Raw genomic sequence first — 27638 nt, forward strand, 5'->3', positions numbered from 1 at the left:
TTAAAAAAGGACATCACCCCAAAACTCTCTCTTCATCTCCTTTTCTCTCTTGCACGCAATGTGGCTTTCATCACATGGATTGTTTCATATCACAACCACCATCCCCCCAGCTCCAAGGTCTCTCTTTGCATGATGTTATGATCTCACACTATAGTGGAAGAAGTCCATTGGGACAGATAGCAGAAGAAACCGTTGAGAGAAAGATGACATGGGGCTGGACTGAATTCACAGCAGCTGCTCCTTCTTCTCTGTGTCTCTCACTTGCCTCTTGCCTCATACTGGGTGGGCCACAGGGAGGTGATTTGTAAGTGTGGATGACAGAAAGCACAGAAATGTGCTGGGAAACATATTTCCAGAGGTCACTGGGGCCCATGTCAGTTGGTGGGACCTTGTGCATTACACTCCTTGCATCTCTCTTTGGCCACCACCAGGACAATTGGACAAGTAAGGGAAGGCCATTACAACTAGTGGTGAGTATAGAAGTACTCAGGGAGTACAGTGATCAAGGGCAATGTTTCCCCTTTCTCTTCTAGATTTAGACTTGAGCATGCCAGGTACAGTAGCATTAGTAGTGCAATATATCTGTTTTTCTGTGTCCTTTAAGAACACTCTAGGTAAAAGTGCCAAGCAGCAACAAGTGGAATCCAGGAGGCAGAAAATCACAAGATGGAAATCTCATAGTGAGGATTCTTGTCATAAAACTTTCATACTTGGTTCCGATTTAATAATTTAATGAGTGACAGTAGGGAATTCTTCACTCCTAGGGTGTCACTGTAAATGTGATTAGACATGTTAAAATATTCAAAAGGTGTCAGTCAGAGGTAAAACTGACTCCCAGACTTTTTCAATTAGATATTGATGGGGGAGCCGAAAGAATGCTTAATTTAATACTGAATGCATTCCTGACTGGACCTTCTTGGAAGATGACTGGAGCATGTTTTAGTATATTGGCAAAACTTGGAAACATTACTTTTCATGTTGCAATGCCCAGAATTCACATACCACCATGTTCAACTTGTCCAACTTGTGTCAAATGATGGGTGGTGCTGAGGAGGGGAAGAACAGAACAGTTTAGATAATGTGACATGAATCAAAATTAGCTGAGTGTAGTGTGGTAATGAAGGTAAGAATGATGAAGAAATTTGCAGACAGAAAAGTGGGTACAATAAGGCCTGTCTTGCAACCACTATAGGTGTCCCTCATCATCCAGAGAGTGATGTATCTATAACTTGTAACTTGTATCTATTAAAGTACTGTGACTACTATAACAATATGATTTGTGAAACAACCTTGAAAAGTTAGTGTCTTAACACATGCTTATAAATAAAGTTAATGCTTATTTTGTTTCCAGAAGAGTATGGTCCTGAGTGAGTTCAGTAACTTCAAAGACTACATGCCACCAAAGATAAAACACATAAAAGAGGAGGACACTGGGGACCCCAACCCTAATTCATTTAAGGGAAAATGTATTACGGGTAGAAGTGGGGCAAGTTTCAAGAACCAAGGGGTCTTCAGATGTTTATGAGGTAAAAAGATAGTCTCAAAGCATTGATGGGAAGACTGCCTTGGTCACTCCACCAAATGTATAAAATGCTTTAAAAGTCATTGGCCAAATATGTCAGCCACATCTGCTGTTGAGAAAATGGCAAACTCTCAGAATGGCTAGGAATTACACAAAATACCCATGGAAAGTGAGAACCATTTTGGTGACATATTCCACCTGTCCAGCAAAAGGAAGTGTGTGTGTGTGTGTGTGGGGGGGGGGATAGATGCATTTTCAGAAACTGAAAGAAAGTGCGTGTGTATCTTAGCACAGTAAGAGTGCTAAGAAGGATTTTTTTTTCCTTCCGTGCATGTCTTCTCTCTTTTAGACCTCTTTTTGATGGTCTAAAAATTGGGACATGGATTTGTTTGTAGCTGTCCCATGCTGCTTCTCTCTCCATGCTCAGCTTGGATGCAAATCACCCCCAATATTAAGAAATGCCCTAAAGCTGTACTGATCTGAATTTCCAGAACAAAATAATCCCAGCTAACCTGTCCCCTGAAATTTCTCACTACTTGAGTAACCACATTGGGTTGGATCTAAAGACCATTCACAGATGGAAAGATTCCCCTTTTCTCTTCTCTCTGATTGTACCCAAACTGGTAGCGATCTTCTCCTCTACCAGCAACCTGCCACAAGCCCCAGGCCTCTTGTTGAGGTAGCCCCCTTAAACTTCTAAAGATGCTTTTTAGGACACAGGTGGCTGCAGAGATAAGAATGATAGAATTTTATTTCCTGTCATGACCTTTTTAAAGTTAACATCATAGGGCCAAACAACACAGTATGGGAAACATATATCTTACTTTTTACTCAAAAGGAAGTGTGTGCAGTCCCACTCTGAAGCAAGACGACGGCAGGCATATATATGTAGTTTGACCTTGCATATTGCAGTCATTATTTTAGTGAGATAATCATTTAAATTCAAGTGAAATGCACTAAATCTCATTATAATGGACGTGGTGTTTATATTGTTTTTAAACGGTCTATCAGGTTAGAGGCTGTTTGGTTAACTGCTTATTCTTCCAGCCCAAGTTTTTGCAGACAGCTCAATGGATGTGGGGAAAAAAACCCAGCAAAAGAGGAAATGAGAGAAGAGGGATTCTGTCTGTTCTTACATTAATCAGATATGGGCAAGGAGAAGAGAGAGAGGAGTGAAATAGATACTGAAAAACTAACTAGTAAATATAAGAGTGACGATGTATGTTTCATGCAACCCAGAGAAGTTGGTTATCTCAGACAGACAGCAGGACACAGATTGGTATCAAATATATAGACCAAACAGATTCTGCCTTATTTACTTGGTTAAAACATAACTGTCTTCATCCCATTACTTCACTAGAGATATATGTGTATAAATAGAGATCATATTCCTTTTCAGAGCAGATGTGACTGTGTCTGCCATTTAAATCCCTTCTACACTTCCTACAGAATGAAGAGGTAGATTCTGGTCGGTGGAATCTGGGAATTGCCACTAACTGCAGATAGGGCCATCATGTTTTTGAACACTCCTTCCCTGGAAAATCATTATCCTCATGGCATTTCATGGCTAAAGGTATAAGACACATGAGGTTCATTACACCAAAAGGGTTAAAAAGACACATTTTAAATGATAATTTGAATTTATCATATTGCCCTACTTGCTATCTAAAACTGTAAACTTTAACCCTGCTTCCAGTTTTGGATTCTGTCACCTCAGTCTATCATTCTGTGTAATGGGTAGAATAGACCACAGATTTCTCCTCCGTTTTAAAATTCTGATTCTTGTGCCCTGGATAATAGGTTGCTGACACACTGCGGATTTAATGCAGTTTGACATTTTAACTGTCATGGCCCCATAATCCTATGCAATCCTGGGATTTGTAGTTTTTTCTGGCATAGATCTCTCTGACAGAGAAGGCTAAATTTCTCACAAAACTGCTGATCCCAGAATTCCATAGCATTGAACCATGGCAGTGAAAGCAATGTTAAACTGCATTAATTCTGCAGTATAGTTCCAGCCTGAGTTAGGGATATGGGATATGGGTTGTTGAGATTTACATACCCAGCTGCCCTCCATTTTTGTTGACAATAGTAGTCTGTAGATAGGCTGAGTGAAGTTATTTTGTAGTTTGACATTTTTGTATTTTATTTATTTGAATTGTGTGTGTGTGTGTGTGCGCGCACACGTGCGTGCATATGTGAGATTTGCTCAAAGTCACCCAGTGGGTTCCCCTGGCCAAGTGGGTGTTTGAAGCCTAGTTTTCAGAGTTGTACTCTAATGCTCAAACCACTATGCCATGCTGGCTGTCATCCAGAACTATCATAGAGCTACTGAATTCCACCATAGTCTTTCTATTCCTGGTGGAGATGGGGAGGGGTGAATAAAAAAAAATGTTTGGTTATATCCCTTTCACCAGATGTGAAGCAAATACATCATCTGATGAGGTCTGTCAAGTCATCTAAAGGTCTCTATAATAGTTTCATGTCTGGCTACCTTTCTTTTCTGGACATAGGGACATAGTCAGATGCTTTATACAAGTCATGGAATGTCATGGAGGGAGGCTTCAGTGGCTCTATAGAAGGGCTGCTGGTGGTGGTGGTGGTGGGAGTTTGATTGTTGTGAAGGGGAAAAGGAATACCAACCTCCACAGCAATCAAAAAGTATATGCCACTAACAGGATGCCAGGCATAATCTTCAGCCCTTCTGAAAAGGCTGTGGGATAAATTAATTACTGGTAAGCACAGAAGGAAATATTCCTGTATTTGCAGTCCTAACAGAAAAGGCAATGAATCTTTGTTTTAGGGGAGGTGGAGTGATCTAAGATAAATTATGGGTGAGCGCATCATTGTACAGTCAAATAAATTATGCTTTGATATATGACATACATTCTATGTTAATGGTATCAAATGCAATAGGGAATTTGTTGCCACAGGCAACTGGACAGAGCTGCAGGAGATTCTGATGAACAGAGGTATGTAATCTTATTGAAAAGTGGTGTGGGAAATAAGCAGCAACAATTTAATCCAATTTTACAAATAGCAGGTAAGAGTGACCTGCTGTTGAACTGATCAATTTTCATGGAAATTGGATAGGACCTCAAATCAGGCTGGGTTATTTTGTGTGTGTGATCTGGCACACTTTTCAGCACAGCTTGTGTTGTGAGGAAATAAAATTAAGACTATGGTAGCAGCACCAGTGCTTAATAATGTTTGTGGAACTATCAAGTTGGTTAAACACTGCATAAAGAAAACAGCAAGGAAAATTCTCTGTTGATGTTATGGACTCACAGTTGTCCAGAACATACCAGTGACTGTGTAATCCAGCCTTGTAAAATTCAGTACAGCAAAAAGTTCGTATACTTTGTCATAATTTGCCCCCATCTGTCAAGAGAAATATATCTGAGCATTTTGCAGCATGACAGGTTTTTCTAACCACAGGACTAATGGCCTCCAACGTTTGCCTTCAGGCTAAAATAAGAGTTCTGGTCTGCTTCTCTTCCTTTCTGAAAGTGGATAGAAAAATGACAGATTTGGATGCAAGAGAACCTGGTACAAATTCTCACTCAGCAATGGGATTCACTAGAATGTTTAGGGAAACCATCCCTCAGTCTATCTGACTTAAGAAACTTATGGTGAGAATAAATGAAAGAAGAATTCCAGCACATTTTATCTGTATGCTATAAAATTGCCTCAAAATCATAGGTAGTGCAATGAACAACACATATGGCAGAAACCTGCCTTTAAAGAGGTGGTGAGGGGAACTCCTACCATTTCTTTTTAAATTACTTTATATATTGTAGATCACAACTGTAGAATATACAGTTGGCCCTTCTTATACACAGATTTTTTTTATACATGGATTCAAGCATCCACGGTTTGAAAATGTTAAAAAAAAAAGTATAAATTTCAAATATCAAACCTTGATTTTCCATTTTTTTTATAAGGGACACCACTTTGCTGTGTCATTATATTTAATGGGACGAGTGTCCACAGATTTTGTTATCCACAGGGGATCTTGGAACCAAACCCCAGTGTATAACAAGGGTCCACTGTATTCCTTGCACTCAATATATCTCAAGAAAATACTTATGATGTATATACATAAAAGGCAAGAAAGAGGGGGAAATAATGTTTAGAAGGGATCTGTACTGTAGCAGATAAAATCCTGTTGGGGAGGCTTGTATACAATAAGTAGGAAGAAATTATCAGTTATTTCATTTCATTATTATACTTGTATACCACCTTTCTCCCGGAATGGGACCTAAGGTGGCTTCCAAAGAAAATCAACCTTAACAATAATTTAAAACACAATTCAAAATCCCCACATTAAACACTCTAAAATCATTTTAAAGTTATAAAAGTTTATAAAATAACTAAATTAATTAAATAGAAACACCAAGGACCAGCCGAAAGACTCTGGAGGCACAGGAGCCCAGCTGTCCCCCCCCCCCCCCATGGTCCTAGACTGTATATCATTTATACTGTTTTTTAGGATAGGGAATGGGGGATTGAGAATGGGGATTATTTTCTATTTTACTTCTTTTGTTTGTTTATTGCTATGTAATCTGCTTTGTTAATTTTATTGTTGCTGTGAATTGCTATGTATTTTTGCTATTGTGAATTGTTTTGTTATTTTACTGTTATTGTCTATTTGTTTTGTACCTTCTTTACTGTTGTTACCCGCCCTGATTCCTTGTGATTGGGTGGGATATAAATAATAATAATAATAATAATTACTACTACTACTACTACTACAAATCAGGAAACTTTCACGAGGGCTTTTGATCATGTAGTCCTTTTCAAGCAGCCTTCCTGTCCAACTTGGTGTTAGAACATGTTTGGCAGCAAAAGGGGAAAGATGATTGGAAATCAGGGAAATCAGGTGCCTAAATAGATGAGACAGGAAGGCACACAATGATTTTAAATCAGTTGTCAGTTGTATTATATACTGTATATAAAACGGAAAACATGCAGAGGGTAGCTGTGTTGGCCATTTAGTAAATTCAAACAAAACCCCACCAAACAGTGGTACCTTTATTGGTCAACCAAATGCACAATATACTTGTTGCAAGCTTTCGGAGCTCCACTGGCTTCTTCATTAGGCAAGATGTTACATACCAAACAGGAGGAAAATTAGAAATGTTAGTATGATGCCTGCATTTTGTTGGTTTTGTCCTTAGTTAAGATGCTAAGGGGAGGGCATCTTTAGCAGGCTGGCCCCTCCTCTTCTGGCCATGTGGCAACTGGGCAAAGTCCAAGAAATTTAAAGTCCATTTCCATATCAACAAGGACTCCTTACTAACATCTTACTAACAGGCATCTCTCCCCCTCCCCCCACCCACTTTCCCTCACCTGATTGCTAACACAGTACCCTGCTGGGAAAGCCTGAGGCCATATCGGGTCACTATTATCCCCAGCCAGATTTCTGTGAAGCATCTTTGAAGAGATCATAAATTATGTGTGATTTATTTTTAACTGACCTGGCATTACACAGGAGCAAAGTGAGATTTTGTGAGTGCCTTGGTTCACTCTCCAAGTTCCTAAGGATATCAGGGTGACTGGAAGGTAAGATAGGTGTTAAATATCTCTCTATCCTCTGTAATGACATGTCACCGTACCATCGCCATATGTCCCTCTGCCCCTGACAACTCAGATTTCTGGCCCATTTCTATTAAACTACACTTAACAATAGACAATAACTAAATATAACAATTAACACACCATAACACAGCTCTAAAATAACTAGGTTGTGGTTCCCAATTTGTACATACTAGGTTTATTGAACTAAATAGTTAACTACAGTATAACCCTACTCCCACTAAGGCCATGCCTTACAGCCAGCTTGACCTTACTACATCACCTTACCTACTGCCAGCTGGTTTATTACTATTATAAAGACATATCAGTACCCAGCAATATAAGATTTTTGATCAAGTACATATGACTTCTGAGATAACAATTGGGTATATAATAGAACTTGGGAAACTTTGGCTGATGTTTCCAATGGTTAGACTAGAAGGACCTGGGCAATGCAGGATCTTGGCCATGGTTGCCATTAAATGCTTTTGAAACTCATTAGTTTTAGAAATTATTTTCCTGCTATTCAAGAAATGCATCAGAAATGCCCCAGAGTTCACAAAGTTCACAGAGTTTATTACACGAAGGAGATCAGGAGTTTATCCCATGAATATCCTGGAAAAATTGCGTAATAACGCAAAACGATTTCACACATCTCACAAAACCCACCATTAGTGGTCACAAAGAAGCATTAACGCACATTTCAGAGACAATGCATTTCCGATATCACTTTATTTGCGCAATTGCATGTGATAATCATTCACGCAATTACTTGCTCTTTTTTTTTTTTGCTTTGTTTGCTTTAAATGCTCTTTAATCTCTCCTTAATGCCAAATTAGCCCAAGTGTGATGACAGCTTGTTGATTCTACCTGCAAAACACATCAGTTGCTATAGGAATTAGGCATTCAGGTGATCGTCTCATAACAAAAATCTGCAGTACAATCTCCTATCTGAAGTTTCAATTCTAAACCATGTGCTGAAATGACTGTATTACTTTCTTCAAAGCCATCTGCTGTATTCTTACGGAAATCAGTAGAGAAAGAGATATTGATATAGATTTTTTTAAGAATGGTTTTGCTAATGTTATGTGAACACTCACCACTAGGGTAAGATGGCTTCAATTAGATATGTTAATAGAGAACACCACAGTGACATAATGGCTTTTATTTCTGGTAGTAAATTTTAGCTGACACATCTACCTTTAAAAAAAAATCTGGAAAAATTCTATACTCCACCTATTATGTTTCTTTGTTAGGGGTTTTTCTCTCTAAAATGCCCCCCCCCCTTCCCCCCAGTCTCATGTCCAATTCATAAACAAATAACTGGCAATACTGAAGGAAGACATTGTAAAGAGAAGCAGTTTGAATTTGAACAATCATACTGTTGGACCTTTTAGGTTTTAAACTATAGCTATTATTTCAAAATACTTTGACACCAACATGGACTTTTGAGAATGCTTTCCACTGTATACGCTTCAGTTTTTTGGAGGGAATTGTCTTCTGCCTTCTTCTAATCTTTGTCTGAACTTTACTTGGTGTGTGTGTGTGTGTGTGTATAGAAAGAATTACATCATGTGGAAGTGTGGATAAAAAGAATAAAGGAAATCAACGAAGTAATGAGGGCATGAGACAGATTAAGATGAGAAGATCAACAATGTTCATAAGCAAAACAATGTAGCAGATAGTTTTTCATGGTTTTTTCAGGCTATGTAGCAGATGCCAATGTGTTATATTACAAATGACACTAGAAATTTACCAGAAGGAGGACAATTAACAATGGGCAGCTCGTAAGAGAATTTGGAATGCCAAATGAATTCGAGGGAAATGGAAATGATAGATTTTTTAATGATTTTATTTCTGTAATGATCCTATTTCTGTTCCAAAGAACCTTACTGTTATCACTTCAGCATGGTATAGAGATCCTGGTCCAATGGTCCTCAGACCTTTTGGGGCTACCCCTTCCTTTCCTCTTGAGCGACAATCCTGCTCCCCCCCCCCCCCATGCCTATTTCTTGGTATTAGGACTACTGTTCTACTTCAGATTCAAAACAACTAAACTTGGTCATTGCTCCCTTTGCATCTGTTCACCTTGGGTCACCTTGGGAGCAGCAACCAAGCAGCTGGCTGAGCAGTGAGTAAGAAGCAAAGGCCAGTGCAGGTGGGAGGCTTTTTGACTACTCCTTTAATGTGCTTAATTCAAGGACTGTGCCATTATTAAAAGGCCAGGATTGCTACCAAGCAAACAAAATAGCAATGCCACCCAATCAAATCTTGGTGACCCTGTGGATGAGACATTTCCAAGACACTTGTCCTCCATTGCTCTGCTTAGCTCTTGTAAATTCAGACTGGTTATCTCCCAGATTAAAACCATCTACAGTGCGCCCGCATCATACACAGACACACCATACGCGCCTTTCAGCATATGCTGAAAGCCACTAGGGAGCCCACAGGAGCACGCAGGGTGCAAGGGGCAGCGCACCCCATTAAGAATAAATGGGCCGTGTGCCCGTGGTGCACGCATGCCACCATGCCACTGCACCACCGTGCCAACGCGCCATGCACGAGTCCCATTATTTTCAATGGAGCTCAAGCATACGAGCTTTTTTTATGTGGGGGGTCCGGAACGAATCCCCCACGTAAAGAAAGGGCGCAATGTATTTGGCATGCGGTGTTGCTCTTTTTATTCTATCTTCTACCTTTCCTAGCATTATTGTATTTTCTAATGAGCCTAATGACTCATGTCTTCTCATGATGTGGCCAAAGTATGACAGCCTCAATTTGATCATCTTAGCTTTCAGGGATATTTCAGGCTTGATCTGCTGAAGGAGCTATTTGTATGTTTCTTTGGCTTTCCGTTCACTCTTCTCCAGCACATCTCAAATGAGTTTTCTTCTTAACCACTTTTTTCACTGTCCAGCTCGCACAGCCATACATAGTGAGGAGGAATACAATTGCATGGACGATTCTGTCTTCAATGCTCAGCTGTATATCTTTCCCCTTTCGGCCCATCCACACTATGGAAATAATCCAGCATGAAAACGAGTTATTTCCACAATGAATGCACCTGGTGCAGTTTGGGGGGAGAGGCAGTGAAATACCCTATTGCATTTTGCACTGGGTACCTAACCATTTCTTTTTTTTAAAGACCAGAGTGATCTGGATCTTTGGTAGTGCGAATGCACTGCTGAATCGATCCAGATCACTGGGATCATTCCCGGCCATGAGATGCCACCATGCTGATGTGAAGCAGCACCAGTGTGAATGTTAGACTGGGTTAATATGCCTTAGAGATTCAATCACAGTAAATGCAGTGGGAACATCAATTCGGTATTGCATCACTGGAGAGATCTGCATCTCTTCAGTACAAAAAAGTAAGAGTGAATGCCCCCTTTAGGATCTTTAGGATTTAGGCTCTTGTCTAGTGCTTTCATAGCTGCCCTTCCCATTGCTAGTCTTCTTCTGATTTCTTGGCTGCAGTTTCCTTTCCGATCAATGCTTGACTCAAGGTACGGGAACTATTTCTTTAACTATTTCGATTTCCTCATTGTCTAGGTTGAATTTATCTATCACATAAATACCCCATCACATATGCTTTCCCATTTCAACCACTTTTAGAAGCACTCAGCTACCGCACTGAGAAATACAAAGGGAACTGGCTGGTGCAGACCTGGGCATGAAGTGAAGCAATTTGAAGAAGTGAATGTGCTGGAAAGAAATCACAGGCCACACTAGGCCAGCTTTGCAACTGAGACACTGCTTCACGCTGCACCAGTTTCTCCATTTACTTGACCCACATTCCAGACCTTGGAAATGTTACCGGGGTTTCCACAGTCCCCCAGCCAACAGGATTGTGGAGGATTCTGCGAGTTGTAGTCCTCCCCAAAGCACTTTTCTAAGCTCTGCTGCAGTTTAGTCTCGTAAATTCAATGCTTGTGTTCTCCAGTCTTTTTCTATATTTCTTTATAGCCCCCCTTGATGGCCTTTCACCCCACCTTTTCTCCCCCTCCTTCCATTTGCAGAGCCACTTCTGAGCTTTAGTCATCTTTTTCTGACTGATGGAAACAGCCTGGCCCGGGGGGAATAGGAACTAACATTTCATCAGGTAGTTCATAAGAGGAATTCCCAGGTGGAGGAGAACAACCAGACAGAGGGAAGAGGATTGATAGTATGTACCGCCGCAGCGAAGCTCGGGGGAAATAGACCTGTTCACCGAAAGCACTCTTTTTTCTGGAGAAAGTATTGTTCTGGGCTGCCCAGCTCCCTGAGAGGCCAGAAGTCTTGGAGAAAAGACAAAAAGTTTGGTTCTTGTTATTAGGTGAGTACAAATAGATAAGCATTGGGGGCATCCTAGAATCATAGACTTGGAAGAGACCAGTAGGGTCATCCAGTCCAACCCCCTGCCATGCAGGAAATCCAAATCAAAGCATCCCCGACAGCAGAGATGTAGCCAGGATTTTGGGAAGGGGGGGGGTCCAGACTAAGTGCCACCATTATAATGGGGCTTGGGTGTGGCGGCGTGGCAGCACACACCATTCATTTTATCTAACGGAAGGGGGGGTCCGGGCCTCAAGACCCCCCCCCCCCCCGGCTGCATCCCTGCGGACAGATGGTCATCCAGCCTCTGTTTAAAGAGCTCTAAGGAATGAGATTCCACTACACTCTGAGGGAGTAACAGCCCTTACTGTCAGGAAGTTCCTCCTAATGTTGAGGTGGAATCTCTTTTCCTGGAGCTTGCATCCATTGTTCCGGGTCCTGTTCTCTGGAGCAGCAGAAAACAAGCTTTCTCCCTCCTCAATATGACATCCCTTCAAATATTTAAACAGGGCTATCATATCACCTCTTAACCTTCTTTTTTCCAGGCTAAACATTCTCAGCTCCCTAAGTCGTTCCTCATAGGACATGGTTTCCAGGCCCTTCACCATTTTAGTCACCCTCCTTTGGACACACTCCAGTTTCTCAATGTCCTTTTTGAATTGTGGTGCCCAGAAATGGACACAGTATTCCAGATGGGGCCTGACCAAAGCAGAATAGAGTGGCACTATTACTTCTCTTGAACAGGGCTATCATACTGCCTCTTGACCGTCTCTTCTCCAGGCTAAATATCCCCAGCTCTTGGTAGCCTCCAGCTTGTTGGGGGCAAATAGCGTACAGTTGTAAATCGCTTAGAGGCTGCTTAGTTCAGTATGAAGTGGTACAGAAATGAAGATGCTATTGCTATTGCTAGGGCCTCAAACGGAGGGCTCTCACTCTATACACACTCTAGTTTGAGATTCCACTCTTGTGGAATCTTGGGATTTGTAGTTTGACAGGGGCTTTTGCTTCCCTGGACAAAGAGGGCTGGTGTGGCCTCACCACACTACCAATCCCAAGCCTCTGTAGGATGGAGTTGAAGTGGTGTCAGACTGCATTACTTCTCCAATGTGGACGCCCTTTCAGATTCTTTGGATGCATCCACACTGGGTTTACCTGCCACAGCTCCATGCTATGGAATTCTGGGAATGGTAGTTTGGTGTGGCACCAGAGCAGAACAAAGTAATATCCCCAGAATTTCATAGCATGGAGCTGTGGAGTGAAAGAGGTGTCAAACTGGATTATTATGGCCTAGTGGTTTGAGCTTTGGGCTATGACTCTGAAGACCAGGGTTCAATTATTATTATTAATCTCATTTTATGATATCCTGCCTTTCTCTCGTCCATGAAACCCACTGGGGGAGGGGAGGACTCCCCTTGGGCCAGTCACACTCTCTCAGCCTCCTCAGGGGAAGGCCAGGGCAAGATTCCTGTGAAGAAATCCCTTACTACAATTGGCATCTATTTATGGACAGCATTTCCAATAGGAGGAGAGGGAGGTTTTTCACCTCAGATGGCCAGGTGACTCAGGCCAAAGGCCAACTGGGAAGAGGGGGGGGGAGGGCTGTGCTTTATCCCAAGGCCACCAAGGGCCACAAACAAGAGATGGACTCTCTTTATCCGTCCAGCAGCTCAGGCACCTTCCCTTTGTGTCTGTGAGGGAAGCCCCCTCCTGACAGTGGAGACCCAGCAGGGGAGAGTTGGGGGGACGGAGAACTTTTCTTTTCCTTCCTTCCTTTCCTTTCCTTTCTTCCTTGGGGAAGCCCTGGGCGGGGGCTGAGGGGAGGCGGGGGCGTTGAGGGTGTTGTGACTCTGAGGCAGCCCTTCCACTGCACCAACCTGCAGCCAGTGGCAGAGGCAGAGGCGGCGGTGGCGGCGGCATCCCCTCGCCTTCCTGCTGCTGCTGCTGCTGCTGCCGCCGCCCTCCCGGGGTCCTCCTCCTCTTCCTCCAAGGGACCCCGTTGTTGCTGCTGCTGCTGCTGCGGAGAGAGGGGCTGCTAGAGAGTGCCGCAAGGAGCCGCTTTCGGGCGGACTGCAGCGCGGCGGAGGCAACAAGCTCCCTTCCCCTCCTTTCCCCCGGGCCCCTCCTGGGTCCCCTCACATCCCTCAGGCCCCGGGGAGCCCCCTCCCAACCCTCGCCCTTTGTTCTCCTCCCCACGCCCGACAGCCCGCCTTTTCTTCTTCCTCCCTCCCTCCCCTTTCTTTCTTTCTTTCTTTCTTTCTTTCTTTCTTTTTCCCCCTCCCTTCTGCCTCCCTTCCCTTTTTCTCTTCCTTCTTTCATTCTTCCCTTCCCTTCTATCTTTCCTTCCTTCCCTTTCTTTTTCTTTCCCTCCCTCCCTCCTTCCCTTCCGGGCCTTGCTTCGGGGGGGGGGGGTCATGCCAGGGGGATGGAGGGCCGGGCGGAGTGGCTGGGGGCCCCGCCGGTGCCTTCCCGCCGGAGCGAGGCGGGCTTCGAGCAGCTGCGCCTGAAGAGGAGCGGCCCGAGCAGCCGGGAGCCCTCGCCCGCCCTGGCCCGCCTGGGCTCCGGCTTCTACTCCGCCGTCAAGCAGCAGGACTACAGCGCCAGCGTCTGGCTCCGCAGGAAGGACAAGTTGGAGCACGTAAGAAGGCAGCCCTCGCCTCTGGCTCTCGCTCTCGTTTGGCTTCAACGCTGCTCGAACTCTTCTTTGGATCTTTGCTATGCAATTCTGGGAGTTGGAGTTTGCCCACAACAAACTCCAACTCCCAGAATTCCATAGCAAAGAGCCAAAGAAGAGTTCGAGCAGTGCCAAACCAGTAACAGACTGCCTGGTTCTTGCATAATTTCTATCACGAAGAAGTGGGATGAATGAAAGCATCCTGGGTTAATATAGTCCATAGCTATTTGTTCTTCATCCCTCTGCCATCCCAGATGCAAAGTTTGCTGCATGCTCCTCCTGGGAAGGAGCATGCCTTGAGTTTGATGATGCAGTCGGCTTGCTTTACAAAGGTGGCGACATGACTCTCTACCACAGAAGACAATGGTGCTTTGTATGTAAAAGACCGTAGGGACAAACAAACCGACATAGGAGCCATAGGGACCAAAGGCCATAGGAACAAACCAACTTAACATGAATTAGCTTCTCGAAGGAAATTGCTGCATCCAAACATAGTGTCTCTTCTGCACGCACATGAGGGGCACATTGCTAGGAAAGGAGCCTGTGCCAAATGATGTAATCCAACAGATTCGTCAGTGCAATAGCTGAAAGAAGTGTTACATTCTGTCTATACATTCCTATGAAATACTGTTTATCTTACTAAATAAGAGAGTGTGTGTCAATACGGCTAAATTGTGGGTCGCAGTTGCAGGAAAGTATAATGTGGTAAAGATCAATCAGCCGCAGGAAATGACAGTCTTGAAATGGTATTGTAGAAATAGTGGCCCCTGAGTTCCTTTTTCAGCACAAGGGGACCTTGATTCAACAAGGCTTCCTAATAAAGCAAAAGGAAAGGCTAGTAGCTTTACTTTAATAGGCCTGAAGGTCCCTATCTGTCCACAGCATTGCCTTTTGTTACAAAGTACCTTGGGCTGAGATTGTTATTTGTTAATCTCAGCATGACCCCAAAGTAGCCAAAAGTACCGATAAGGAACCTATTGCCACATAACGCAGCATATTATGAATTTATTTTTATGTACTTTGGATTTGTGATCTGCTGTAGGTCCAGGAGCAACTTTTATAAAACACTTTCTGAAGGAATAGCTATGTTTGTCTGTTGCAGGAAAGTCAACAAAAGAGCCTTCTGTCACTTAAAAGACTAACTCATTTTATTCTGGCATAAGCTTTGGTGGACTACCTCCCACTTCATAGTCCACCAAAGCTTATGCCATAATAAAATTAGTTATTAAGTTGCTTCAAATTTAGCCTTTAAGATGCCACAAATGTCAGTGTTGTCTCTATAAAACAAACTCGTTGAAACAAAATTATGGCGCGCATATAAACATATATATCTATGTGGAACATAAGATCCAGTGATAAGCAGTGCCTCTGGCAGATAATCAGCCATGAGTTTGGATGACAGGCTACTGCTTAAAAACAAAGATAAAAGATAAATGAATAATTTTCTTATATAGGTGACACACACACACATATATAGGTGGCACACCATATCCCATTAAACTAATGCAAGTAATTATACATAGGTTTGGTATATAAACATGGATTTGCATGACTACTATCAACTGAGTAAAATGGCACTAACTTGCAGCCCTCTCCTAGTATAGATGTATACGTATGCAGTAGAACTTGTTCCCAAATAAGCATGCAAAGGATTGCAGCTATAGCGCAGCTCCACTTATTCTGGTTTATAGATTGAACAGAAAGGAGACTGGGCTGACACTGGCGCATATACTGGCTTCTGCAGAAACACTATAGAAAACATTTCTGTAATCTATTCCAGACTGTGTAGCATTTATTGGAATTACACTGTAATTTATAACTGTGTGACGATCTCTAACTTTTTGTCAGGAACAAGTCTTGCTCCGATAGATATTTATCTGTAGCCAGTATACAATATACATTTCCTAGACATGCATGTATGTAGCCACGTTCCACTGCTTGTCAGCTAGTGGGAAAAGGCATGTTAAGAAGGACAAACAAGCATTTTTAAAAGGTCTGCCACTGAATTCTGATTTGACAATCTGACTTGTGGGTGGAGCTAGTTCTTTATATAAGCGATTCACTGTCGTTCAGTTTGATGAGGATACCAGAAAGAGGCAAACACTATCCATTGCCTATTGAAGCATTCATTGACCTATGACAGCAGTAGAGAGGATATCATCTGAACAGAAGCCCCCCACATCAGTGGTGGGAGAGGTAAGGCATCTTGGGATACTTGAAAATGTAGGAACGTGCCTTTGTATTGAGCCAGATCATTGCTCCATCTACTCTAGTTAACTATGACTGGCTGCATCTCTCTGGAATCTCAGGCAGAATTGTTTTCTAACTGTACCTGGAGATCTTGGCATTTTCTGTTGGTCTTCCACCCAAGTACCAATCGGGCTATACCCTGTCTTGCTTTGAGTGTGTTAAAGACTGGGTAGTATGTGAACAATGGGATGCCCATAATCAGATCTATAGGCTGTTGTTTTTAAAAAAACCAAAAGTGAAGGTGGTAGGTGTTCCTGGAGAAAGCTGCACCACAGACCACTGCAGATTAGAGTCATTCCTTTTTCTTGTCACTACTTTTCCTGTCATGTTTGAAGGAGGTCAGGGAATCCTGGAAAAGATTCTGGCTCAGTAGTAGCGTGGCCACAAACTATCTGTGTTTGTGAGAAAACTGCTGAGAGTCCGTTTTTCCATGGATGTTAAACATGGATTTTGTTGGGTGTGGAAAAGATGACAAGTCTTGGTTTGAAGAGCAGGGACAAAACTTTCTGATATAGCTGTGTTTCATGATAAGTCCTATATTAGGTACTGTGAGGCAGTCACCTCAGCTGGCAGATGCTGATAGGAGCATTGGCTGAAGTGCGTTGCAGGAGAGAGAGCAATGTGCTGTGCTGCCTGTCCTGTTGCCATCTGGAGTGGACACTAGGTCATCATCAGTACTGAAGAAAGATACAGCTGCCACCCTGATCAGCATTGGTACATGGAATGAAAAGCATGGATGATCTCATTCTTTCCATCAGATATCAACATATCATGGGTCACCCCTGCTGGGTTTTGCATTTTTCAATGTGTTTTGCAAAACAAACAAACAAACAAAGAAAAAAACACCCTGTTTATTTATGTATGTGTATAGTCTATGAAAGGAGAATTGTGCAAACATTAAACACAGTTAGTCCAATATTTGCACCAACTTTGCATAAGAAGGGAAAGGGTCTGTAAAGCCAGCACCTGGTTTGCCTTGGGCTGGGGTGACAGAAAGAAAGAAACTCACAGAGCATAAAATAGCGTTGGAAAACTAACGCCTTCCAGTTGTACATGTCTAGTACATGTCAGAGAACTCCAAAATGCCACTGTAGAACTTGTGTATTTCTATGCTCTTTTACACCCGTGTTCCATTTCTTTATTGTATCAGTGTTACTATCACGTGTGCATAGGGATCAAACTCTCCTGTGAATTTGAATTGATTATAATGTTCCCACAATTCAGGAGCCTTCATATTTTCCAGAGTGGCTTGGTGTTAATTTGTTGCAGTAAACCAGCAGTCTTGTGGCACCTGAAAAGACTTACAAATGTACTAGAGCTTTGGTGAAGTATGGCCTGTTTCATCAGATGAAGTATTATAACATGCACTATATTTTACTGTAATAAATGTTCTATTACTGCATTTTCCTCAAGATGTTTTATTGCTCAGATTTTGTGTATCACCTGAAATGGAAGACTGGGAAGTGAAACTAGTATTCTGAAATATTTTAGTTTTTTCAACATTTTACCTGAGCAAAAAAACCCACAAACAAACAAACAAACAAACAAAAAACCAAATTGATATAATGTATGAAAACTCTGTGTAAAATCTGTGCAAAGCATACTAACAGATAGTGTACAGTTGGCCCTTTGTTTTTCTGGGTGGGGGGTCCATTCTGGACGCCTCCATGAAAATGGGGGATTGTGCTTATTGAAGCTCCATAGGCTTGAATGGGGCTCGCCCCCATGCATGCAGTCCATACATACATGCCATTGTAAATAGGAGAGGTCTCCGCTCTGCGCATATTCAAGGATGCGTATCTCAGATCTGCGAGGTAGGAGGGGCGACTGTACTGTACTGTCTTCAGATGGTTACAAAGATTTACTGAGTTCAGTTGGTTTTAATTTAGGATATTATTGCATGGCCATTTTTGCCCTGGCTATGCACGGGATGGGATTGCGGTGGAACGTGGGGAAACGGGTGCTACCCTGTTCTTTACCACCAAAACCAGCTGGCAGAGTGTGCCCAGGGGGATGGGTGATAGTTCAGTATTTTATTGCACATGCATGTGTCCCTGCCACTCAAAAAATTAATTTAAAAAAAAAACAAAACCTCTAGGCTTTAATGTTTACCTATTTAGTTTTTTTTTCTTACCTGAGAATCCCCCCTCAGTTTTCCCTTTAACATTATGACAAGAAATGTTTTTCACTTAGCAAGATGTCTGAGATGTCCTCTTGCCCATAGCAAAGGAGAGATGGTAGCACAATGATACACTAGTTTTACAGTGAAAATTTATCTGTAGGGAATGATGAAACAGCATTGCCAATAAAGTGGCTGCTTGTTGTTGTTAATGGCTGACAGGTCAACTTCGACTTACAGCATCATAAGAATGAGAGATCTCCAAGTCACCCTGTTGTCTACAGCCCTACTCAGGTCTTATAAACAAGGACTGTAGCTTCTCCGAATGAGCCTATCCACCTGTAGTGTGGTCTTCCCCTTTTCCTGCTACCTTGCATCTTGCCAAGCATTATTGTCTTTTCTAGCGAATCATGTCTTCTCATGATACAGTGATTTATAGTGAAAATTTACAGTGAAAATTTCTTAGGAAGGAAAGATGAGACAACTTTGCATACCTCTGAGCAAATAGACAACACATCACTGAAAAGGCATGCATTTATATATGGAATTTCAGAGACAGCTAGTGTGTTGTAGTAGTTTGAATGTTACACGAAGAAGCTGGGAGACCAGAATTTGAATTCCTGCTTGTTCATGGAAATCTACTGGGTACCCTTGGAAAGTCACACTCTCTCAGCCTCAGAGGAAGGCAAAGGGAAACCTGCTCTGAACAAATCTTGTCATTTGATAAGCTTGCCTTAGGGTCACTGTAAGTTGGAAATGACTTGAAGGCCTATAACAAGTTAATAAATATAACTGCTAATTTAGAAATAATTATTAAAATTTATATAGAAACACAGCATATGTCATCATAGTGGGCAAGACTACAATCAGGTAAGTGTGAAACTGCTCAGTATGCTGTCGAGTTATTAATTTTGCATAGGAGACTTCAAGGCCCTTGCTCTCACTTCTTATGGTCCTTTACAATGAGTGACTGCACAGCCCTTGAAATAGAAGATTTTTAGACAGTGACCTCAAAAGCAAGTTAACTTATTGCATATCTGAAACAGAAATGCAAGGGGAGCACATGATTTTGGAGTAAATTAGATCTACACAACTTGATACACCAAAATGAGCACAGCCAAATTTACTCTATAAGAGCTGGTTTACAGCTCTAAGGCAGGCAGTAGAAGAAGGAACCTATACCATTGGTTTCATTCTTTGTTTAGCTAATTTGGTTTACAAAGCAGTGATGACACTGGGAGGGGTTTGGAGTGTGTGGACTGCACCAGCTGACACCCCAGAGGAGGGGTGACACGTGGTTGGGGCCCCTTCTTGCTTCAGAGGATGTGCATGTGCTGGTGCTACTGCACCCAGCCTCAGTTCCTTTTCCACTGCCCAGACAACAAGTGAGGCAGCAGGATGGATGAAGAGGCAGGGGAATCTGCCACTGCTGGCAGCTCTTACAAGATCTGCCCGAGCAATGGGAAGCCAGGGAGGGGGGAAAGGTGAGCGAGGGAACAGGCCACTGCCCCTCACCCCCCAGCAGCCCCTCTGCACCTGGTGACACCAAGGGTAGTGACCCCACTATTACAAAGAAATGCAGATCTTGAATAGACATATAATGAGCATTCTTTCCTTGTTTTTTCTCCCCCATCCCCTTTTAGTGAAAGATAGGTCCTATTTGCCCCTTTCAACAGGATGTCATGCAAGGAGTTTTAGAATTTGCCAAGAAAGCGAGAATAAGCTATAATTATGCTTATGTTTCATTTGTGTTTGTGTGTGTGTGTGTACAGCACTTTGGCCACATAATGGAAAGGCATGGATCACTAGAAAAAACAATTATGCTAGGAAAGGTAGGGGGTAGAAGAAAGAGAGGAAGACCACAAACCAGATGGACAGACTCAATCAGGGGGGTTATAGGCAAGGGCTTGCAGCATCTGGGCAGGGCAGTGGAGGACAGGGATTCTTGGAGATGTCTCATCCACAGGGTTGCCATGAGTTGGAACCAGCTTGAGGGTAGCCAACAACAAAAATTCCTTTCTTTCTTTACTAGTAGTCATGATTCACAATGAATTCATATTTGGTTTAATATGATTTTGCAGTTAATGGATAAGGAAATGAATAAATCAGCTTTGGGAGATTGAGGCCTGTTGCAGACGGGCCTTAAAGTATGTGCTGAGCACGTACTAGGGTTAGGAAGCGGCGGCGCTTCCGTACCCCCCCAACCCTAGTACATGCTCAGCACGTACAAAATGGCGCCGGCCGATCCACACGGCCGCCACCATGACTACGTCATGACCACGCCGCCTCCAAATGAGGCGGCGCGGTTGTTACGTAGTGGGGCTGCGCGAAGGCGCTTAGTGCACCCTTTCTGCAGCCCTGGAAGGAGCTCCGTTTCGGAACTCCTTCCAGGTTTGCGTCACTGGGTGCAGCCTTTAGATGACTATGCCCAGTGACACAGAGGAGAAAGGGGCCAAGCGGCCCCTTTCTCCTCCCCGCCGCCGTGGGGTGTCCTTGGGGCTTGAAGCCCCAAGAACAACCCTTTCCAGGCTGCGGGGAAGCGGCCTTTTGCCCCTTCCTCGTGGCCCGGAAAGCGGCGGATCGGGGCCTCAGCGGCTGCCGCTCTGGCCACTGAGGCCCCAATCCGGCGGGGAAAGGGGCAGGTGCAGGCCGCCGCTTTTTGGCAGTCTGTAACGTGCCTTAGTTTTTTTTTTTTTTTTTTTAAAGAAATGACTTTTGTAATTCTTCTTATGCATCCTAAAGTATTTGTGGATTAGCGAGGGCACTGTGATGCAACTTCCTCGAAACAAATACCAAGCTGGTTGCAGTGTGAGAGGAAATCAGTGTCTGTCTCAGAATAAAATGGGTCAGTGTACTGGTGCCTAAGAGAAGGGAAGTAGAAACTCTCTTACTTTGTGGATTAGTTTGGCTGCTTGGGAACTATGGAAAAGAGGAGTGCAAAACTCCCTTGGTTAGCACTGTAGGAACTGAAGCAGAAGTGTTGGCAAGAAGATGGTGGAAAATATCTATGAATTCTTATGTATAGTTACTGAATATGAATAATAGAATATGTCTTTATATACTTATGAATATATAGTTCATTGTGCATATACTGCACAATCCATGTTGCTGTTTGTCCATGATTTACCAGAAGAAGGTCTAACATCTGAATCTTCTTCTTGACTTAAATGTTTAAGCTCCCCTTGTGTTCTGCAATTACAATTAACTTACGAATTGAAATATTCAAATACAAACACTTGATTTATGTTGTTGATATTTTTAGTCTTAAACAAGTGGTTACATGATAAAGATCTTTAATGCTAGAGTTTTAATATGTGAGATTAAATAACACTAATGTGAGAAATCTGATTTATGTCTGATAGGTTATAGTTATTTATGAAGAATGTCTCTTTTTATGGGCAAAGAAAGCTTTCACTAATATTTCCCCTCCCCTGATGGGTGAGAAAGTGAGTTTACCCTGTTTAGTTGCTGTAAATATGTACTGTCAAATTGGATAGTGACCCTATCAACGAGAGACCTCCAAAACATCCTGCTCCACTCTGCTGAGGTCTTGCAAACTCAGGGCTGTGGCTTTCCTGTCACTCCAATTCTAATGGGGTCTTCTTCTTTTCCTACTTCCTACCATTTTACCAAGCATTACCATTATGTTGTTTCATATATTGCCCAGAGTATAATCACTTCTAAGTCAAAGAGGTATCTGTAAGTCTTGCAATTATTGTTTAGTGGAATTCTTGTGCTGTACTTCCATTTGCCTCTCTTTCCCATGCTCTACCAACCTTTATTTTACTCATGCAACTTACAGTGTGGCTATACAATATCAGAGGAAGACAAGAGACTGATGAACAAATCCTTGAAGCTGTTGCTTACTTATGTAATTTTATTTCCCTCTGTAAAAGTTGTTTTTGGATTGCAATATAAATTCTGTCAAGCCCAGACAATATCTAGATAGGAGAGAAAAGGTAGGTCAAAAGACCTCCATGGCTGATGGACCTGACAACCTGAAAGTCTCAGAAAAGCAAAATAAATGATAAAGATCTTCAATCAGCAAAATGCATAAATCATTAAACCTTTTGCAGCAGGTTTTGTGCTGTGAAGACATGACTGGAATTATTTGTGAGTCAAACTGAGTAACAGAACTTTTCAGCTGAATATAAATGGTTTTTCCAACCCTGTATATATTAAATGGAAATCTGGACTAGAGACAGAAAATCAACAGTATTACAACAAGAGATACTGCATCTTGCATCAGTTAGTGTAAAATTACCCTTGCTTTATGGAGGAACTGACTGTGACATAATTGTAATGTGTTTCTTCAAATTACTTCATAAGTTAGTAGGTGTAGTTTTTGATTGCTAAGAAAGGAGGCGGCCAAGTGTCAGAATGCTCCTTTTGACACTTGATTAAATCATCTAGAGACTGGTTATCCCAAGACATGTACTGCTGCTTGGTCTACTGCTATATTAACTGGGCTCAGAGTTCTCAAGTGTCATCTCCAGAGACATATACAAACTTGTAAACCTTCTGAGATACACGTGTATGAATGATCTCTTGCCCGTGGCAGTAGAACATCTTAGCAGTAGCTTATCTTTGCCTCTGTGAATCACACTTTCACCAGTTGTATTGATTATGGGAATAATTGTTTAACACAGAAGCATAAAGAATATGAGTGATCCTTCTTTGAAGAATGGCTTTTATATAAGAGGTCTGCAGTTACAAACTATACCACTTCTTACATGGTCTTAAGTAGCTCCTGTAACAAATAAAGCTATTCATACTAAGACAATTAAGCACACAATCAAAGGAATAAAGTATAAACTCATATACCAGACTTTAATACAGGCTTATCACAGCTGAGAAAGCTTCTGAAAAAGTTGTGGGGGTTTTTTGGCCAAGTTTTTTTTTAATGTATGCCCCCCCTCCCCTTTATCCTCAGCATCAGCATTGGGAGGATGGTAAAGGAAAGCTGGAGAAACATTGTTATAGTAATGCAACAAAGCTTGAGTGAGGAAGGAACAGGAGTAGCTGACATGTACCTGCTTACAATAGGCAAAATTAACAGCAGGTGCCTTTGGAATCCCTTACTGAGCATGTGTGAATAGCAAACAGAGAAAAGGGGAGAGAAGATAAGTCTTATTACTCTCTCCCCGACATGTTCTTCAAATGCATTAATCTATGTTTCACTATCAGAATGTAAATTATTATAAAAGTAGAGACTGCTGGGGAAAAAAACCTTATTTTAATGTGATTTGGATGAAGCCTTGATATAGTCTGTAGAAGATTCCAAAGGTTTTTGTTTATTCAAGGCTTACCTGACCTGGTTGTTTCATTTCACATGTGCATATCTTTAGTTTTTAGAATGAAAAGTTTGCCTAAAACATGGCCCCTTTCTCATTTGCGTCGCTGGCACAGCCGTGTAGAGGCTGCGCCAGCAACGCAAATCCTGGAAGGAGCTCCGAAACAGAGCTCCTTCCTGTGCCACCAAAACAGCATCCCAGGCGCTGTCGCACAGTGTGAGAACATCACTTCCGCGCTGCCTCGTTTGGAGGCGGCATGGTGGTAACGTAGCAATGGTGGTGCCCTTGTGTATAGGGCGCTGCCATTTTGTATGGACCCAGTCCATACTAGGGTTAGGGGCATCAGGAAGTGACGCCCCTTCATAACCCTAGTACGGACTGGGTCCGTACTATAGGCGCGTTTGTAACGCGCCATAGTTTTGGTTTCTAGGGGGAACCACAAGGGTTGGGGCTAAGCAAATCTGGGGTTATAAAGCTTCTGGGAGAGAGAAGAAGGAGGAGGTGAAAGGAAAGAACAAGGGGAAAAAAGTGTTGGGCAAAGATTCATTTCAGTCATATCTGATGCACAAAGATAGAACTGGCACAGGTGTGTGTGTCTTCAAGTCACCTGTTGACTTATGACAACCCCATGAATTTCATAGGGTTTTCTTAGGCAAGAAATACTGAGAGATAGTTCCTTCCTCTGAAATATGGCCTATAATACCTGATATTCATTGGCAGTCTCCCTCCAAGTACTAACCAGGCTTGACCCTGCTTAGCTTCCAAGATCAGTCAGAATTTGGTGCCTTCAAGGTATTTAGGCTCCTTGGCATAAGGATACTCTCTGCAATATTTCACAGATGAAAACTGGAATACATGCTCAAGCCACATTGTAGTGCAGTCAAGAAGGCAAATGGTATTAATCAGGAAGAACAGACAAGCTAGGAGAAGCTGCAGCAGTTTGCTTTCACCTGAGTTTAAAGGGAAAGTCAAGGTTCCACCCCCCTTCTCCACTTACCCCTGCTGAGTTGAGTTGAAAATTACTTTTACATTTTGAACCCAGTTTGTAGCAGCTGAAGCAAGCTGAAGACAAAGGGGAGGAGGAGAGAGAGGCATTTTAAATGTAGCAAAAATGTTGGATGACAGAAGATTAATTGCGACTGCCTCTGCAAAATCAGGACAATCTGTGGGTGTGCAAAAATTGTGCTTATAGTTTTGGACTAGGGGTGGGTCTGGATGACACCATTATAGCAGTTTCACATTGATTTAACTGTCATGGCTCTGACATACAGAATCCTTTTGTTGTTGTTAACTGCCTTCGAGTCAATCCCAACTCATGACCACCCAGTGGATGAGACATCAGTGAGAGAGGCCCCTCCTGAAAAGCCGGCTCCTGGCCTCCTGAGGGACGCTGCCACACCCCCCACACCACCGGGGAAGGAGCTGGGAGAGCTGGTGGAGGACTACTTCTGCTGCTGCCCCCCCCCCCCCCCATGTCACCGGGGAAGAAGCTCCCCAGAACTGTGGAGGACTGTCTTGCCGCTGTGGTGGCGTTTTACCAGGGGGGAGGGGTCAGTGAGAGAGGCCCCTCCTGAAAAGCCGGCTCCCCGGCCTCCTGAGGGACGCTGCCACACACCCCACGCCACCGGGGAAGGAGCTGGGAGAGCTGGTGGAGGACTACTTCTGCCGCTGCCCCCCCATGTCACCGGGGAAGAAGCTCCCCAGAACTGCGGAGGACTGTCTTGCCGCTGCGGCGGCGTTTTACCAGGGGGGAGGGGTCAATGAGAGAGGCCCCTCCTGAAAAGCCGGCTCCCCGGCCTCCTGAGGGACGCTGCCACACCCCCCACGCCACCGGGTGGAACTTTTTTTCCCCCCCTGCTATTTGTATGGGGGTGTTTTCATGTATTCTTAATTGTTTTATAGCATATGATGTTTGTACAGGGGGGTTGTAATTTGTGATCTATGATGTTTTAACTGTTGTATTATTGCTGTAATTTGTGATTTATGATGTTTTAACTGTTGTATTATTGTTGTTCACCGCTATGATCCTTGGAATAGCGGTATATAAATAAAATATATTATTATTATTATTATTATTATTATTATTATCACCAAAACTCCCTGTCATCCACTGCTTTGATTAGGTCCTGCAAATTCATATCCATGACCTCCTTAATAGAGTCCATCCATCTAGCATGTGGCCTTCTTCTCTTTTGGTATCCCTCCACCTTTCCCTAGAATTATTGTCTTTTCCGGTGAGTCATGCCTTCTCATGACATGGCCAACGTACGACAAATAGCTACTGGGCAGCAGCAATAGTGGAGGGTGACACTGGCAGAGGATTTCTCAAAAAAAGCAGCAGTGGCACTACAGCTAATGCCTGTTAGTTACTGCACGGAGGGAAGCACCAGTAGACCTCTTTACCTTTTACCACAAAATCCCTAAAATCAGACAATCCAAAATGAAACAAGAGATAGTGTCAGAAGATGAAACTCCCAGGTCTGAAGGCACACAATGAACTACTGAGGAAGAGCAGAGGACAAGTATGATTAACATTGTGGTTACTGATGCATCTGGACTCAAGCTAAAAGGACATTCAGCTGTTGACATGCTCGGAGAAGAAAGGAAAGTTCAAAGCTGCACAAAACATAATATAGGAACATGGAAGATAAGAAGCATGAATCAGAGGAAGCTAGATATAGTAAAACAAGAAATGGAACTTATAAACTTTGCAGTATTTGGGATGAATGAGCTAAAATGGGCAAGAATGGGACATTCTGAGTCATATGTAAAATAATGTTTTTATCTGGAATTGCAAATCTAAGAAGAAACGGAGTGGCATTAATAGTGATGAAAAATGTAGTAAAAGCAAGCAAAGGACATAATCCAAAGTATGACCAAATAATATTTTAAAAAATACTCCAGGGAAAACCCATCAATATAACCATAATGCAAGTTTATGTTCCAGCTACAGAATGAGACGAATGAATTAGAAAAAAAAACCTCCTCTGAATATTCCTTCCCTAAGAAAACCCTATGAAATTCATGGGGCTGATATAAGTCAAGAGGTAACTTGAAGGCTCATACACAGAGGAAAAGGAAGAAGAAGAAGAAACTGAAAGATTGTGTGCTGGACTCCAGGATGAAATTGTTCTTACACCAAAACAGGACATGTTAATCATAGGTGATTGGAATGCAAAAGTAAGAAACAGAGCAGAAACAAAGATTTTAGAAAAAATTGGACTGTAATCAAGAAATGAAGCAGGAGACTGACTGATGGAGGGGCTCTACATACCATCCTGAAGGGGTGGCCTGCAGCTGCTCCTTTTTGCTCCGGATCGGGGCTGCAACAACCTCACGCTATGGCTCTGGTCTGGCCTGTTGAGGGCACAAAAAGGAGCCGTAAAAAACGGCTCCTTTTTGCACTCCCGAAAGGATGCCATAGCCATGTCAGTGTGGCTATATGACACCCCTTCTGTGCTGCATCATGTGGATGCAGTGCCAGAGGTGTGCCATGATGCTGTGCTCCATCTGGAGTGGCGTGTGGTGTCAGGGCACCCTGGGGGGCAGACTTGGGTATGCATCATCAGGATGCTGCACTCTGATTCTGCCCCCAGACTAGCCTTTCAGACCGGTCTGTAAAGGCCCTGAATTTTGCAAGAACAAGAGACTGCATCCACAAGATCTGAGAAGTCAAAGGTAAATTTAAATCAGGAGTGGGGATGGTCTATGTGTCTATGATCAGTAGAGAAAGACATTACATGACCATAACCCTAAGTCAAAGTCGACTTGACGGCAGGTTACAATGACTAATGAATGCGGAAATTTCTCCAGAATGGTCAGTGAGTATTTATAGTTATTATAAATGCAGTTCAAAGGAAAACTTTGGACTTGTAGTTCAAGTTGTTTTTG

The 27638-nt window shown here is 42.8% G+C and overlaps 1 protein-coding gene across 1 annotated transcript in view; it reads left to right on the plus strand.

Moving 5' to 3' along the window:
* The first annotated feature begins 13835 nt into the window (after positions 1-13835).
* The window catches only part of PLD5 (phospholipase D family member 5), a 138434-nt gene continuing 124631 nt past the window's right edge, over positions 13836-27638 (plus strand). The window contains exon 1 of the mRNA XM_089528402.1: positions 13836-14048. Coding sequence (XP_089384528.1) covers positions 13836-14048 — 213 coding nt within the window. The remainder of the gene's footprint in view (positions 14049-27638) is intronic.

Source organism: Sceloporus occidentalis, unplaced genomic scaffold (genome assembly GCF_023333645.1).
Source record: "Sceloporus occidentalis isolate IW3139 unplaced genomic scaffold, rSceOcc1.0.p SCAF_6, whole genome shotgun sequence".
Taxonomy (NCBI): Eukaryota; Metazoa; Chordata; class Lepidosauria; order Squamata; family Phrynosomatidae; genus Sceloporus; species Sceloporus occidentalis.